The sequence below is a fragment of the Rhinatrema bivittatum genome, chromosome 15 (assembly GCF_901001135.1).
Source record: "Rhinatrema bivittatum chromosome 15, aRhiBiv1.1, whole genome shotgun sequence".
NCBI classification, from domain to species: Eukaryota; Metazoa; Chordata; class Amphibia; order Gymnophiona; family Rhinatrematidae; genus Rhinatrema; species Rhinatrema bivittatum.
In genome coordinates, this window is record NC_042629.1 from 35,056,447 (window position 1) to 35,072,207 (window position 15,761).

At 42.2% G+C, this 15,761-nt stretch overlaps 1 protein-coding gene across 6 annotated transcripts in view; it reads left to right on the plus strand.

The window, feature by feature from the left end:
• DCAF6 (DDB1 and CUL4 associated factor 6) overlaps positions 1–15,761 on the plus strand; it is a 171,511-nt gene that overhangs the window by 54,422 nt on the left and 101,328 nt on the right. For all 6 annotated transcript variants that reach the window (XM_029579086.1, XM_029579088.1, XM_029579090.1 and 3 more), the window contains exons 3-7: positions 670–762; positions 6,015–6,200; positions 8,963–9,076; positions 10,111–10,246; positions 13,855–14,069. In XM_029579086.1, coding sequence (XP_029434946.1) covers positions 670–762; positions 6,015–6,200; positions 8,963–9,076; positions 10,111–10,246; positions 13,855–14,069 — 744 coding nt within the window. The remainder of the gene's footprint in view (positions 1–669; positions 763–6,014; positions 6,201–8,962; positions 9,077–10,110; positions 10,247–13,854; positions 14,070–15,761) is intronic.

The window sequence follows — 15,761 nt, forward strand, 5'->3', positions numbered from 1 at the left end:
ACCCAAAAGAAATGACCCTTTTGAAAATTGCCTGGCCAACAATGCATGCAAACTTCCATGCATACACCCTGTATGAGGATAATTTTAAGCACATGGGGGAGAGTCTGGGCAGGGTTGCATTTACATGAATGCTTTTCGATTTTGAAAAGTTTGCATATAAATGTCCTTGAAAACATTTCCTGCACAAAGTTAACAGGTATAATTTCATGTGGGTAGGTTTTGTGGGGTAATTTTCAAAGCAAACTTAGTGTAAAGTCACTTTGAAAATTGGTGTAATTTAGGCATAGAGAGGTAAGACAGTTAGACGGATAACTTACACGCGTTATTTGTCTATATGGCAAGTTTCTGAATACTGAGCCACCTATCCAGCTACATTTTAGCCGGATAAGTCATTATCCAGCTAAAATATCGCCGGATAGAGGTGTTCTGGAGTGTTCGGGGAGGAGTTAAGTTATCTGCTAACATAGCGAAATTTGGGTTCTATTAGGCTAAGCCAGATAGAACTGAAATTTGGCAGGTCTAAAGTTTTCTGGCCTTGTCTGGCCTCATAACTTGCAACTTAATTGGATATCTTCAAAAGATATATCCGGATTTTGCACTGTTAACTTGCCAATTTTGTTCAGTTTTTCCTGGTTTTTTTTATATGTTTGCCTTTTTTAATTTGACTAGGTCAACACAATTTGTTGGAATGACACAGGCGAGTATATTTTATCAGGTTCGGATGACACCAATCTGATCATCAGTAATCCTTACAACAGAAAGGTATGTTTGAATCGTGTTAACATTGTGTTGGGGAGACCAGTACTTGTACAGCATGCTAACTAGAGCAGTTAGCTGGAGTTTTAAACTCTTATTTTAGCTGTTATGTTTGGCAAAGGAGCGTCTTTGAACACTAAGAGGTGCTTGAGCTTTTGAGGGCAATGTTTAGAGAATGTGAGATCTGCGGATACAAGCTAATTTTGAAGGAAAACTCCTTGTGGAGTTTCCCTGTAAAAATCTGGCTGGTGGGCCGGTGCTGCCGGGTTCTCTTAGCCTGCAGGTTAAGGAATGTGCCAGGATTTAAAAATGAAATCCCAGTGTCTACTGTGCCCCGATCCTTTTCCCTAGGGGGGGAAGCGACCCACATTGTGCGGGTGCTTTTCCCTGCAGAGAGGAAGAGTGGGGGAACAATTTGTAAAAGTGCTTTTGCCATGGGTAATTGTGTTTACCTGTGGAAATCCCCTTTGAAAATTGCCCCCATTATTTGCTAAATAAAATGAACCTGATGTGCTTCAGAACTGATCAAAAATACCCCAAGGTTATTGCAACTTCCTGAAATACCCTTGAAACTAAAAGGAGAAAAAAATCCTAAATTTATATTGCTGGTCATTTAGGGTATTTAGCATAAGGTATGCTAGCTAAAAAAAAACCAAAAAAAACCCCAACCCTGTTTGCTTTGCAATGCAAGTGGCAAAATACTCTTGAAAATGCAAGCATGCATTCTGTGTTCCTCCCCCAACCTGAACACCTTTTTTTTTTAATCCCGGCGCTATGGAATCCTGAGTGTACTTTAAGCAGAGGGGACAATATTCAGACGGGCCAATTCTTCCAGCCCTCACTTTTCCCTGACCTGCTGGCATAGGAGGAAAGACGACTGACAGGGCATCTTATTTCTGTCCACTAAAGTAAACTTGATATTTTCTTATAAAAATGTGTTTTATGTGCTGAATTTTCTCTCAGGTTTTTTTTCATTGTGATCAACACTGCAAAATTTGTGGGTAAAATAAAATGGACATTCTCAAACCCTACCTGTTGGATTCCCAACCCGACATCTGTGCCATCACCGAAACTTGGTTGCAAAACACTGATATTGCCCTAACAAAGCAACTGTCGCTTCAACTCTATGATATATTCTCATTACCCAGATTCAAAAAAAGAGGGGGCGGAATATTGCTAGCAGCAAAAAAAGAACTAAGATTATCTCCTCAAACCCTGAAAATGGTCTCTAAACTAGAAATTGGCCTACTCAAATCTAACCAACTACAAATCTGCCTAATTTACGCCCCCCCCCCCCCCCCCCCCAGGGCTTCTAGAGTCTGACCCTTCTCTCATCGAAATCATAGCTAAACACATTAACACGGACTCCCCCGCTATTATATTAGGAGATTTCAACATCCATGCTGACTCCTCTACACTGACACCCAACTGCGAAGCCCTCCTATCCTCCTTCCAGGCCATGGGTTTCATGCAAATTATAAATAAACCCACTCACAAAGCTGGCCATACCTTGGACCTCATTTTCATTAATGAATCCATCTTGCCTACTGCCCCTCCCTCCTGTACCCCCATCCCCTGGTCAGACCATTCAATGATCTCTACTGAACTGTCTATAAGAAAATAATTGACTCCCCTCCTCCCCAAAACAACAATCCAATTTAGAAAACCATGCTCCATGGACGACCTCGGCTCCCACCTCTCCACGGATCTCCTTAACCTGGACCTCTCCAATGCTGACTCTGCTATGACCTCATGGCTCAGCATCACAAACTCTGTAGCAAACAGAATTTGTCCCTTGATATCTAAGGAAATTAACCCAGCCTGACTTAACAAAAAACCCTGGTTCTCAACAGAACTTAAGAAGCTCAAACAAGACCTACGACACAAGGAACAACGTTGGCGAAAAGATCCCACACCCGCCTCACAGGCTACCTACAAAACCTCCATGAACTACTATAGGACCACAATATTACGCACCAAGAGAGACTTCTACGCAAAAAAAATCCATAGCTTTCTATATGACCCAAAGGCACTATTTTCATATGTCTCCGTACTCACCAAACCTGTTCCACCAACCATCCCAGAAGAAGAAGCCCAAAATAAATCCATCGAATTGGCTATATTTTTCGAGAAGAAAATCAGCAACTTACTGGCACCCCTGACCCCATCAAACAACCAATCTCCTCCAGTGTACATCCCACCCCCATCTATCAATAATCCCTTACTTGATTCCTTCGAACTCACATCTTCCCTTGAAATCGCATCCTTACTCAAGAACATGAAGCCTTCATCCCATCCATCCAACCACCTACCTACTAAACTCCTACTTACCATCCCAAACACCATAGCCAAGCCTCTGGCTGACATTATCAATTACTCCCTCTCCCAAGGAACAGTTCCCGACTCCCTGAAACTCGCGTCACTCAAACCTCTTCTAAAGAAACCCAACCTGGATCCAGCTAACTCCGCAAACTTTCGGCCTATTGCCAATCTACCATTTATCGCCAAACTAATGGAAAAATTAGTCAACAACCAACTCTCCAATTACCTAGACTCCCACAACATTCTCTACCCTTCCCAGTTCGGATTCCAGAAACGCCTATACACGGAATCCCTCCTAATCTCTCTAACAGACAACATCCTAATGGGCCTAGACAAAGGCCAATCCTTTCTACTTGCTCTACTCGACATCTCAGCAGCTTTTGACACCATGAACCACTCAATCCTCATCAATTGACTTTCAGACATCAGCATCTGTGGCACCGCCCTCAACTGGTTTAAATCCTTCCTCAACAATAGGAAATACAAGGTCAGAATAAATAATAAAGAATCTCACCCTGTATCTTCCACTCACAGTGTACCTCAAGGTTCGTCTCTCTCCCCTACACTGTTTAATATCTATCTACTACCTCTGTCAGCTCCTAGCAAGTCTTAACCTGACACACTTCATTTACGCTGACGACGTGCAGATCTTGATCCCCATCACAGATTCTATCTCCAAAACCCTAACCTTCTGGAGCAGCTGCCTTCACTCCATCAACCTTCTCCTCTCTAGCCTCAACCTCATCCTCAACACTTCCAAAACGGAGCTCCTCGTCATCTCTCCCAATGACTGCAACCCTCTCATCAACAACCCCATCATACCATCAGTGAACCAGGTGAGAGACCTCGGAGCTATTCTAGACACCCGAATGAACTTCAAAAAGTTCATAAATAACACCACTAAAGAATGCTTCTATAAGCTACAGGTTCTAAAACAGCTAAGACCCCTCCTACACCTTCATGACTACCGATCAGTCCTCCAGGCCATACTGTTTTCAAAAATTGATTACTGTAACGCTCTACTCCTCGGCCTTCCTGCCTCTACAACTAAACCATTACAGATGCTCCAGAATGCCGCAGCTAGGATCCTAACCAATTCAAAGCGAAGAGACCATATTACACCTATCCTCAAAAATTTACACTGGCTTCCCATCAACTTTAGAATCCTATTTAAGACCCTGACCATTATCCACAAGACCATCTACCTTCAATCTACACTCCAACTCCAAATTCCGCTCAACCTTCACTCCTCTACGAGACCGATCAGAACAGTATATAAAGGATCTCTTCACGCTCCTCAGACTAAATCCGCACTTCACCCCTTCATTCGGAAACGTGCGTTGTCCACCGCCGGTCCCTCTCAATGGAATTCTATACCACCAGAGCTACGCCAGGAACAATGCCCTTTCACCTTCAGAAAGAAACTAAAAACTTGGCTTTTTAAACAAGCCTTCCCTTGACTGGCCATACCACAAATAAGGATTGTACATAAATCTTCCTTCACAATTACAGTCAGAACTACTCTGATCCATCAATAACTCTCATAACTCTGGCAGTTCCCCGGCTCCAATCTGTAATAATGCAAGCCACCCCGCTAGATCCTCAGCCCCCGGTTTCCCCCTCCCCTCCTTCCGGTCAGTTCCCCCTCCCTCCCGACCCCTCCCCAAGCCCCTACACCTCCGCCCTTTCGTTGCCCAGTATAGATTCTATCACCCCTTGAGGAACTGTTTGTTTGAGTGCTTTCCAGGTCTTTCTCAAAGTTACTATTATAAATTGCTTGTTTACGATTTTTGTAGCGCTATGTTAATTTAACTTTCCTTTCTTAGTTGTCCTTGAATTCAACACCCTGTTTTTTGTAACTTTCTCATAAATCGTTGGTCTTACCTTGTTTTGCTGTAAACCGGTACGATAAGATATTTGTCTTGAGTATCGGTATATTAAAAGATTATAAATAAATAAATAAATAACATTCTGACTTTTCCTGGATAGAAAGGGCTATTTAAAAATTATCCACCCTCCACCTGGCTAACAGTGCGTGTGGACTTTGTAGCTGGGTTAACAGAGGCATTCCTACGGTTAGGAGAGGAAACCGGCACCAGCACATGACATTTTCAATAGTATGCCTACTTATTCCCGGTTAACCCGCAGAACAAGCACTCAGTGTGCGGCCGCTTTAAGCGTGCATACTGTCTGCTAATTTTCACAGAAAATGAAGAGCCTTGAGAATATACTAACAGAGCCAGACTCCATGGCAGTGTTAATTTAATAAATATAACGTCAAATAACATTTTAAAGAAGGCAGAAAAAGGCTTAGAGTAGTGCCGGAAGAGACTCAGGTTTGGGTTTCTTGTCTCAAGGGGAAAATCTGTAACTGGATGAATCGTCGATAGAAATAACCAACTGCTGTCTCATGGGGGAATCCCTGTGCCTAGAGTGAATATTTCCATTCACTTTCCTTCCAGGCTGGAAGCTTTGTTTATACTGGACATGGTGGGTGAAAGGGAGGTGAGCAAAAAGGGATAAGAACACTGAGGAGCTATGTGACGTGTTTAGTGTGGAAATAGAAAGGTGAGAGCTGAGGGCTGCACAGAATCAGAACTCCAGGGTCTCTTTTTTTTTTAGGGCACGATACAAGTTCTTGGAACTGTTTAGCCATCAGTCAAATGACAGCAGATGAGGTAATATACTTTCAGAAATAAGTTTTAGCTACAAATCCATGAGGAAAGTGCTAATCAATTCTAGTATATCTAGCAGTTGCAATGTGTGTGGGTACCAGGAAGTGAAATAATGGCACCTTGCAGAAAAGGAAGCTAGAAAGAAAACAGCAAAAAACAAAAGTTCATTATAATTTGTGCTGCATGTTCCAACTTAAGGAATCCAGCTTGAAAAGTGTTAGCATGTTCTTGCAGAATAATTTCCCTTTCTGTTTTTTTTAGGTTTTGACATCGATTCGCTCAGGGCATAGGGCAAACATATTTAGTGCAAAATTCCTGCCACTCACCAATGACAAACAGATTGTGTCCTGCTCAGGAGATGGAGTCATTTTTTTCACAAATATTGAACGTGATGCAGAGACCAACAGGCAGTGTCAATTTACATGCCATTATGGAACTGCTTATGAGGTAGGGCATCCTAAAATTAGCGCCTTTCGGTCTTCTGACTGGGATTAGCAGGTTGTTTTTTTGTGTTTTGTAAGATGATTCACCTGGTAATCAAAACCATCACTATTGGAATTCAAACAAAACCGTCTTTGAAACTGGGTCTGGAAAACATCAGCCAAAATGCAAACCCTCACAAATGAAGGTGAGAGGTTCAGAAGACCTGTTTGCACTATTGAATATAGCCAGCTATCTTAAAGGTAGCCGGCTATCTTTATGCAGCTAAGTTTAATACCGCTTTTTGGCTGGACCAGACTTAGCCGGATAAGTTAGCCAGCTAATGTAATTCCCTGGGGCGCCCCTAAGTTATCTGGGTAAATTTTAGCTGAATGATAAGATAGCTGGCTAAATGCCCAAATATTCTTTTAGCTTGATAAAAGTCTGAGTTATCCATCTAAATGTTTCTGAATATGGACCTTCTTGTTTTTATAAGAGTAATTTGCGCTGTAAAATTGAGAAAAAAAAAATCTTAACATCTCCCTTCCCTTCCAGTTTCATCAAGTGCAGACTCCCCTAGATCTGTCTTATGTTTTTCAAATATTCACATAAGAACTCCAGATACACTGTATGGCTTTTTGAGGGAATATGCGTAAACAGAAAAGTGTAGAGAAGAATGTACATGATAAAGGAATAAGATTTATAGGTATTTATGTATTTTACGTTTAGCTCATGTGTTTTCTAAATTGCAGGAAGCAAATTAAAAGTGCAGGCAACCATTAACCTTAACAACGTAAAGCCCTCCTGACAAATGCCCTTAGCTGGGTGTTGGTGGGAGAACACTCACTAAACTTGCCTACCCCTTTTTTTGAGGGGCTGGGGAAAGTATAGAATGGTCCATACCTGCCTAATCAGGATTAGTGGGGTTTGAATTTTACTAGAGAAACTGCATGGGCACAGAGTCCAGGTCCAGTGGGGAGGGAAGATGACTTGTTGAAGGTCACAAGGAAGACAATTTTCAGAGCCGCTTCCATGATTAAAAACAGAGTTTTACCTATGGAAATTAGCCTTTTATTTATTTTATTTATTTATTTAAGGTTTTTATATACCGGCATTCATGATAAAATCACATCATGCTGGTTTACATTAAAACAGTGGTGCATAGAAAGAAAAAACAAACTGGAACTGTAGTGCGGAAGAAAGCAGTTACAAAAAACAGGGATGCTTAAACTGGGAGAGGAAGGAAAAAGAAAAGGTTAATAGCATTTTAAATATTTACAACGAACAGTTAAATGAGCTAGTTGTGTTATAGAACTTGAAGTTGAAGGACATTAGCTGGAGTCCGGTAAAGCTTTTGAAAACTCTCTTCCCTGCGTGTGGGTTAAGTTAGGTATGTAGTGCCACGACACGTGGATCTTTACCCGCAGTAAGAAGAGGCATGCGTGGGAGTGGGGAGAGGCAAGCACTCACACACATACTTTTGAATTTTCAAAAGCACGCGTATGTTATTTCTCTACCTACCCAACATGTCAGGTGTAGATGTGTGCGGGCCGTTTTCCAGAGAATTTTCAAAGTGAAAGCATCCACGTGGGGCGGAGTCTGGGTATAAAAAGTACCTGTGGATACTGCACCAGTCTAGGCAGTAAGCAAAGTACCTCCATAGTCCTAGGAACTTGAGAGGAGGCGTGGCCTAACAGATAGGGAAGCCAGGGTTCAAGTCCATCTGCTGCTCCTTGAGATCTGGGGCAAGTCACTTCATTCTTGGTTGCTTCAGGTACCTTACTAATTCTTTTTCTCATAGACGCAGAATGAGAGAGAACCTGTAGTAAATGATCCCTTTTAGATTGTAAACCCTCTGGGGATAGAGAAATACCTACAGTACCAGAATGTAATCTGCTTTGAATTGTCATGAAAGGTGAAAATTTAAAAAAAAAAAAAGTAGGGTCTCTAGAGTTTTAGGCTGTACTCACTTCAGCGGCCCTAGCAACTCTTTTTAGGCCCTGCTTCCTAACACCTTACCTAGTCTCCTCAGTGCATCTGTACATGTGGTTTTTGCTTTCTCATTCCAGCAGTTTGAAGGGAGTTCTAATGAGCAAGTTAACTGAAAAACTTCTGGGCCGTTGGTACTAGGTCCAAGTGCTACTCCCATTTTGTGTGATACATATTCTCCCAGGGACCACTTGCTTTGAACATCTCTCTAATTTTGTACTTGCTCTGCTGGTTGCCGGTGGACTGGAGAATACGTAAGGTATTAAACAGTGAAGTCCTGCAATGTATCAGCTCTTTATTAAAAATGTATCGGCCGATGAGAGGTCTCTGATCTTCCGAACAATGTTGGTTGGATGTGCCTTCCCCAACTTGTCAGATCAGTGGAGTTACAGGTCAGACCATTTGCAATCTGGGCATTGACTCTCTGATGATCTGCAGAAGGAGGCATGTTTTAAAACATGTAAAAAAGCATCTAAAAACATTTTTATTTAGAAAGGCTTTCAACCTGAGTTGCAATTAAACTGTACCGAAGGGTCTCAAAAGCATCAGCTAAGCTAGACAACTGATGATGATGAATTTTGATTCTGCATTCAACAGAGAACTGATTATAGTCATATTATATTTGCAAGTATGTTTGATTAATTATGGATAGTTTTATGTAAATCATTTAAGACCTTGGATAATATGGCATAGAGATTTTTAAAAAAATAAATAATATTTGGTAAACATCCTTTAGCAAATCTGGCTCTGTTTTTATAGTGTGTGAATTGTGGTATAGTGAAATACTTGTTATTTTGCAGATTATGACTGTACCAAATGATCCATATACTTTTCTGTCATGCGGTGAGGATGGCACTGTTAGGTGGTTTGATACCCGAATGAAGATGAATTGTACAAAAGAAGATTGCAGAGACGTAAGAAAAAAAATATTTTGCTAAAAAAAAACGTCCTAATTCTCTTAGGCAAGATTCAAAGGGTGGCCAACTCTGGAGTCGGTGATTCTAGACCTTGGGTCCACTAAATCAGGGGTTTTCAGCATTGTCCTAGAGATACACCTAACCAGTCTGGTTTTCAGCTTAGCTACAATTAATATGCATGTAATAAATTTGCATAGATTAGGTCTCTAATCTATCAGAGAAGTGAGGGGAGAAAGCCAGAAATCAGCTGGGGTCTGCAGCATTGCACCAGGAATGAAACTGGGCAGGCTAGATGGGCCTAATAGTTCTTATCTGTGTTTCAAGTTTATATCATGCTTATCCATTATGGATATTCTGAAAATCAGACTGTAGCTCTGCTTCCAGTACAGGGCTGAGAACCACTGCACTAAGACCTCAGTTTACAAAGCCTTCCTCCCTCACCCATCCCCCCATTTTATGTCTTAGTAAATCAGGCCCTAAATGTAGGAATGCAGCTCCTTCAGGAAACAGCATCCACTGTTTATAAGAAAAGTAGCTATTCCTCATTCACCCTGGGGCCAAGAAATGCTACGTCAGGAGCAAGACTCTGTGCCAGGAATCAACACAATATTAATCACTGAGCCATCTGTCTTGGTTTAATTTTTAAATAACTTGAAAAGGGGTGAGGGAACAGTTTGTTTTTATTCCTGCTCAGTTAACTGAGAGTCCGGGCTATGATAACTTGCTCAAGGATACACAGCCTCCTTGATAGAGGGGATCTAAACTTGTAATCCTGCACTCCTCCTCCTGAATTCAGTGCTGTAAGCCCTAACCACACTTCCTCTTAAATGATCTTCTTTACTTGTAACTATCACTGACAGGAATCAGAACTCAAAGCTTGATGCTTAGGCTATGGAAAATAATCCATGCCGGATTTGTTCGCACTATTAAACAATTTCTGTAGCAGTGAGAGAAAGGAGGTTTACTGTTTCAAGGTTACACCTGAGTATTTCATACAGTATTTAGCAAGTGCAATATGTTTTTCTCTACAGGATATTTTAATTAACTGTCGACGTGCTGCTACCTCAGTAGCCATCTGCCCTGCCATCCCATATTACCTGGCTGTTGGTTGCTCTGATAGCTCGGTGAGAATCTATGACCGACGAATGCTGGGCACAAGAGCTACAGGTATGAAATCCAAACTGGGAAGGCTTCCATGTAGACCAGAAGACAAGCTGCAGTGAAATAATGCAATATAGTTCCAGCAAGGGTTGGGGAAGAGTTCTAGAGACTTTGAAAATTGTGACCACAAAGCTTGAATTGCCACAGACCCAAGATGAGAGAGGGGCAGTGGGGAAGATTGATTTTTAGGGAAGGCTTTCCAGATAAAATCCTTGACTATTTTTCTAAAGAAGATTAGCAGTATATTTTCCAGTCCGATATATTATTACAATAATAGTTTAGACTTAGCTCTACTAATTTTGAAAGTTTTGAAAAATATAGCCATATCCAGGCTCCCCAAGAGCTGACTATCCCTACAAAGTTTGTGAATGACCGGTGAAATCTCAGCAGTGCAGTGCTATAAGATGCTCTCCCCAGTTTTCCCCACTATTTTTCTCTTGATTCTTGTTGCCCCTATCAGCAGAGACTGTTCTGTTTCACTTCAGTGTTGCTTGACATCAGTTTTTTCAGCTTTTCTAAGCTCCCTTTATTGTGCAGAATAGCAGCAGTTTGGATCATGGTGTATTAATCAGATGCAGCGGTATGAGTTGCAGCTCGAAGTTGCTAACCTGGAATTCCTTGTTTGATTCTGCCATCAATCTCTCTGCGTGACCTTGAGCAAGTCACTTAACCTCTTTGGAGTAATTTTCAAAAGGATTCATGCGCGTAAACCCCAATTTTGTATGTAAATCGCCTTCTGAAAATCAGTCGAGGGGTATTGTGCTGGTAAAAGTGTGTGCGAGTCATGATATTGAACGTACTTTTTTTTCACACAGGGTAGGTGTTCTGGAGAGCATGGAATGTTTTATGCACATGCTTTCAGCTTTCAAAGATATGCACATAAATATACCTACAGGAAGTTGTTTCTGCTTTTAAGCAGGTATAACTTCCTGCATGTATGTCAGCACAATCTGTGAATTCTCAAAGCAGACTTACGTGCATATGTCCACTTTGAAAATTCTGGCTGAAGGTTGCAGCTTTATGTGGGCAGCTGAAAATTACACTCCCTATAGAATATTACTACATCAGAGTCATGTTAATTACTTTGTATGCTGTCTTTATCACATTTATCGCATTCAGTCACATAAAATGGAGATTACAACCCATGCAAAACATCATGAAACTAACAAAATTTCTAATCATATCAAAAATTACAAACAAAAATAAAATGTTAAAATCCGCATCTTAATCCCAAGTAAAAATCCCCTTCTCCATTCAAAATGCTCATTAACCAGGCATTAAATCTTAGTGCTAATTAACTAATAAATATTTATTATTAATAGATGCATGCATTGACGCTTCAAACATTGGAAAAAGGGGGTATTAATTGCTGAGAAGGGTTATGAAGAAATCTGAATAATTTAATACAGTTAAAAGTCAAATTCTGCAGAGTGCAGAATTTGGCCAGAATTCCCCAGCTTTGCAGAAATTCTGTTTTCTGCGCAGAATTTGGCAGGCCCCAACATGCCATGAGCGGAGCCCATCCTGCTCGCGGTGAAGATGAAGCAGGCCCAGGCATGCCGCAAGTGGAAGCCATCCCGCTCGCGGCAAAGGTGGAACAGGCCCTGGAGAGAGTGAGTCTATGTGTGTGCGAACCTGGGGAGTGAGAGAGAGTGTGGGTGTGGGTGCCAGAGAGAGAGATCCTATGTGAGGAGGTTGTGAAGGAGTGTGTATGTGTGTGAGAGCTTGGAAGCTGGTGTGTATTAAAAAGGGATTGTGTATATGTGAGGCTGCTTGCTTGTTTGTGAGAGAGGGTGTGTGTATGTGTGTGAGAGAGAGGGAGCCAGTGTGCAGGGGTGAGTGAGAGAGAGAGAAATAGGTAGCCTGTGTGAGGGTATATGCATGAGAGAGAAAAGGAGCCGGTGTGGGTGCAAGAGAGAGAAAGGGAACTTGTATCAGGGTGTGTGAGAGAGAGAGAGTGAGAAGGAGTCTGTATGAGGAGTGTGTGCACTAGAGAGAGGGAGCCTGTGTGTGAGAGTGACAGAGGGGAACCTGTGTGAGAGGCAGTACTTAAAGAGTGGTCCAACTCTAGGAGTGGAGATAGAGTGGAAGGGATTGAGCCTAGAGTAGGAGGGGAGAAATAGTGGCAGGTGGAAGAGTTGGGGCCTGAAAGGGCAAAGTGAAAGGAGACTGGCCAGGGGAGTAGGAAGAGAGGGTGGAAGGGACACAGTGAACATCTAGAGAAATTCTGCTCAAAATATTTAAAACTCTGCATCTTTAAATAACTTTTTTCTGTATTACATTTTAAATTAAATCCTTAAAGATTGTCATAATATTGTGTTATTTTGACCAATATAAAGTATGCCGAATTTTTAAGTTTTTGTGTGCAGAATTCCCCCAGGAGGAGATATAAAAATGAAAACCATCAGAAGGTAGCCAGCCTGAAGCTCTCTAGGTAGTATTGTGTCTTGCCAAATCGAAGGCCTGAGTTTAGTACCTACTGGTCCTGCTCTTAGGTCAGGAATGGTACTGAGGTGAGTTGGGCTGAAAGCTGCACTTATATTCAGGGATAGTAACTTTTTAATAAGCACACGAGCGCACATGTACGCACATTCATCCACCTACGCCCAGGGCCACGGCCATTTTATGACATGTTATAAAATAGCCTGACCGCGTGCAGTGTTAAGTGGTCTCGTGCTTCTGCCATGTAAGTGGGAGGAGTTTAATAGACACGTGCGCTGACCCATTACCAGTTTTTCCAGTAAGTGATAGGACCCCCCCCCCCCCCCCTTCTCCCCTATTAGCCCCAAACCTTAAAACCCCACCAATCTGTTTCTTTTATTACTTACACAACAGAAGTAAAGTTACACGACAGGGGACCACAGTGCGCGCCCGTGTGCCTAAGTATTTATGCGCAGATTTGAAGTTGAAATCCAGGGATGCCCGAGCCCCGCCCGGGCCCCCTCTCCCCCCCGTTGCCCCTTTTGGAACTTTTTATTTGTGTACGCAGCGGGAGATCCGCGCATATCCGGGCAGCTTTTAAAATCTGCTCAATGCGGGCTGGCCCAACATATTTGCCTATCTCCCAGTTTTGACACGCGTCGGCTTTTTAAAATTCACCTTTTATCGTTCAGCCTGAGCCTGGGAAATGTGTTGTGTTGTGTTGTGTTCTTCAGGCTCTTCAGTATGGTAATTCTTTGCCACAGACTTAGTTTAAAAAGCCCACAAAGTAAGAGATTATTTTGGTTGCAGTCAGCGGACTCTCTGACAGCCAGAGAGCAGTATCAGAAGGGCTCAGCCAGGTTCATTATCTTGCACTCCTGGCCATTGAATGGCAGCCATGTGCAGAAGGCAGAAATTACTGGAGGCCATGCACACTGACTAGCTGAAAAGGTCCAGATTGGAAGGGGAGATAACTGAGACCCAAACCCTGCAGGGAAAAATTGGAAGGATATATTTAAAAAAATAAAATAAAAGGCAGATAGTTCCATAAAGCAATAAAACTATATTTCACTATTAACAAACAGTTGCAACAATATTGGTGTTTTGCATTATCACAATGAATGACACTCTAATGGGGAAACTTCCATCATCCACAAGTTGTACCACTTGCTTTTTTTTTGTATATCTGTTAGGTAATTATGCAGGTCGAGGGACGACTGGAATGTGTGTCCGTTTTGTTCCTTCTCATCTCACGAACAAATCCTGTCGCGTAACGTCTCTGTGCTATAGTGAGGATGGGCAGGAAGTCCTCGTCAGCTACTCCTCAGATTACATCTACCTCTTTGACCCTAAAGATGACCAAGCACGGGAACTGAAGCAACCTTCAGCTGAGGGAAAAGCCGAGGAGGTGAGCAGGTGTCCCTGTGGCGCTCAGAAATGTACAGCAATATATAAGTGCAGGGTGGGACTTTGTGTGTCTTTTGTCCCTACTTGAAGACTCAGTCAGTATAAATAAACCCTTAAACCAAACCAAAGAATGTCAGGTGTAGGAATGTCTGACTGAAGCACAATCCCATGATTTTTCTGTGTTACTAAAACCCCAGATTTGTCCCACACTGGCACTGAGATTTTAATGCTGCCCAGAAAATTGAGAGGAGGTCCCAGCAGGAGCCTGACCACTGCCCTGGAGTTGATTCTGAAATAAGGCTTGCCAGAGTTCTCCCACAGGGGCAGCCCTTTTAGTGTTCCAGCTACTGTGGTTTAACCTTCTCCTGCAGGGGGTAAAGTTGATTTGATTGGATTTTCTTTATTCTGTACATATTTTCTGTTGAGTTCTGCATCTAGAAACCTGCAGTTTTCTGGACTTTTTTTTTCCATGGTGGTTTTCATTAGGTATTTCCATAAAATACTGACTAAAACATGAGATCCATTGAAAAGTTTTAACATGATGATGGGACTGACGATAAAACTAAATTACTCTAGATTAGGTGTCTGTAGCACTGTATTAAAGCACTAAACACATGTAGCTCTGCTTCTCAACGTAGCAGACTTTTGGTTGGTTTTGCTGAACGGTTGCTTTCAGATATTCTTTAATACAAGTTTGTTAAAATGAAAGGCCATTAAAATAGAAGATGATAAAATTGATGTTTTCTTTCTTTTGTTGAATCCCTGTGTTTTTATGTTTGCATTGAGCACCTTATACTTCAGATGAACTTGACAAAGTCAGGTGGTGCTGGTGATTGAGTTACAAAATACTCTGTGATGGCATACGTGTATGAAATTCTGTTCCAGATATAGAAGCAGCAACTTGTGATAACATAATGTTTCTCTTTGAACAGAAATAGCAGCATTGGTTATTTGACAGACCGTTCTGAGTAGGCTCCTAAGCACTCCAACAGATGCCTTTTTAAAACCTCAGCATGATCCTCATTTAATGGGAATCTAAACCTTTCTTTTGGACTTTATACTTTCAGAAATACTGCCTTTTGAATGCCCATTTCTTGAGCTAGCTGTGTTTATTTTCTGTCCTTTGTGATGTAGTTTTATAAAGTTTACACTTTTTTTTTTTATCAGGGCTAGACAGCAACATTATGGGGCAGATTTTAAAAGGGTTATGCGCGTAACCCTTAAAAACTCCCCCTGCGCGCCGAGCCTATTTTGCATAGGCTCGGCGGCGTGCGCAAGCCCCAGGGCGCGCGTATGACCCGGGGCTTGCAAAAAGGGGCGGGGTGTGGACTGAGCCTCCAGGCCCAGCGGCCGTTTGCTGCTGTGCCTGGGATTGCGGGACTGCCGTCGACCAGCGCGCGTAAGTTACGCCTGCTGGGAGGCAGGGGTAACTTCTTAAACAAAAGTAAGGGGGAGTTCTAGGTAGGGCTGGGGGCATGACAGAGGAGATATGCTAGAAACTTTTAAATACCGTCAAGGTTTCCACGCAGAGGAAAAAAAGAAGGCTCTAAAATGAGGAGTCATGGGTGGAAGGTGAAAGGGGGCAGATTCAAAAGTAATGTAAGGAATAACCTGGTCCCCGTGATGATGGTAGAGACAAGGACAGAATCTGAATTCAAGGAAGCATGGCATAAACACAGAGGATCTATGAGGG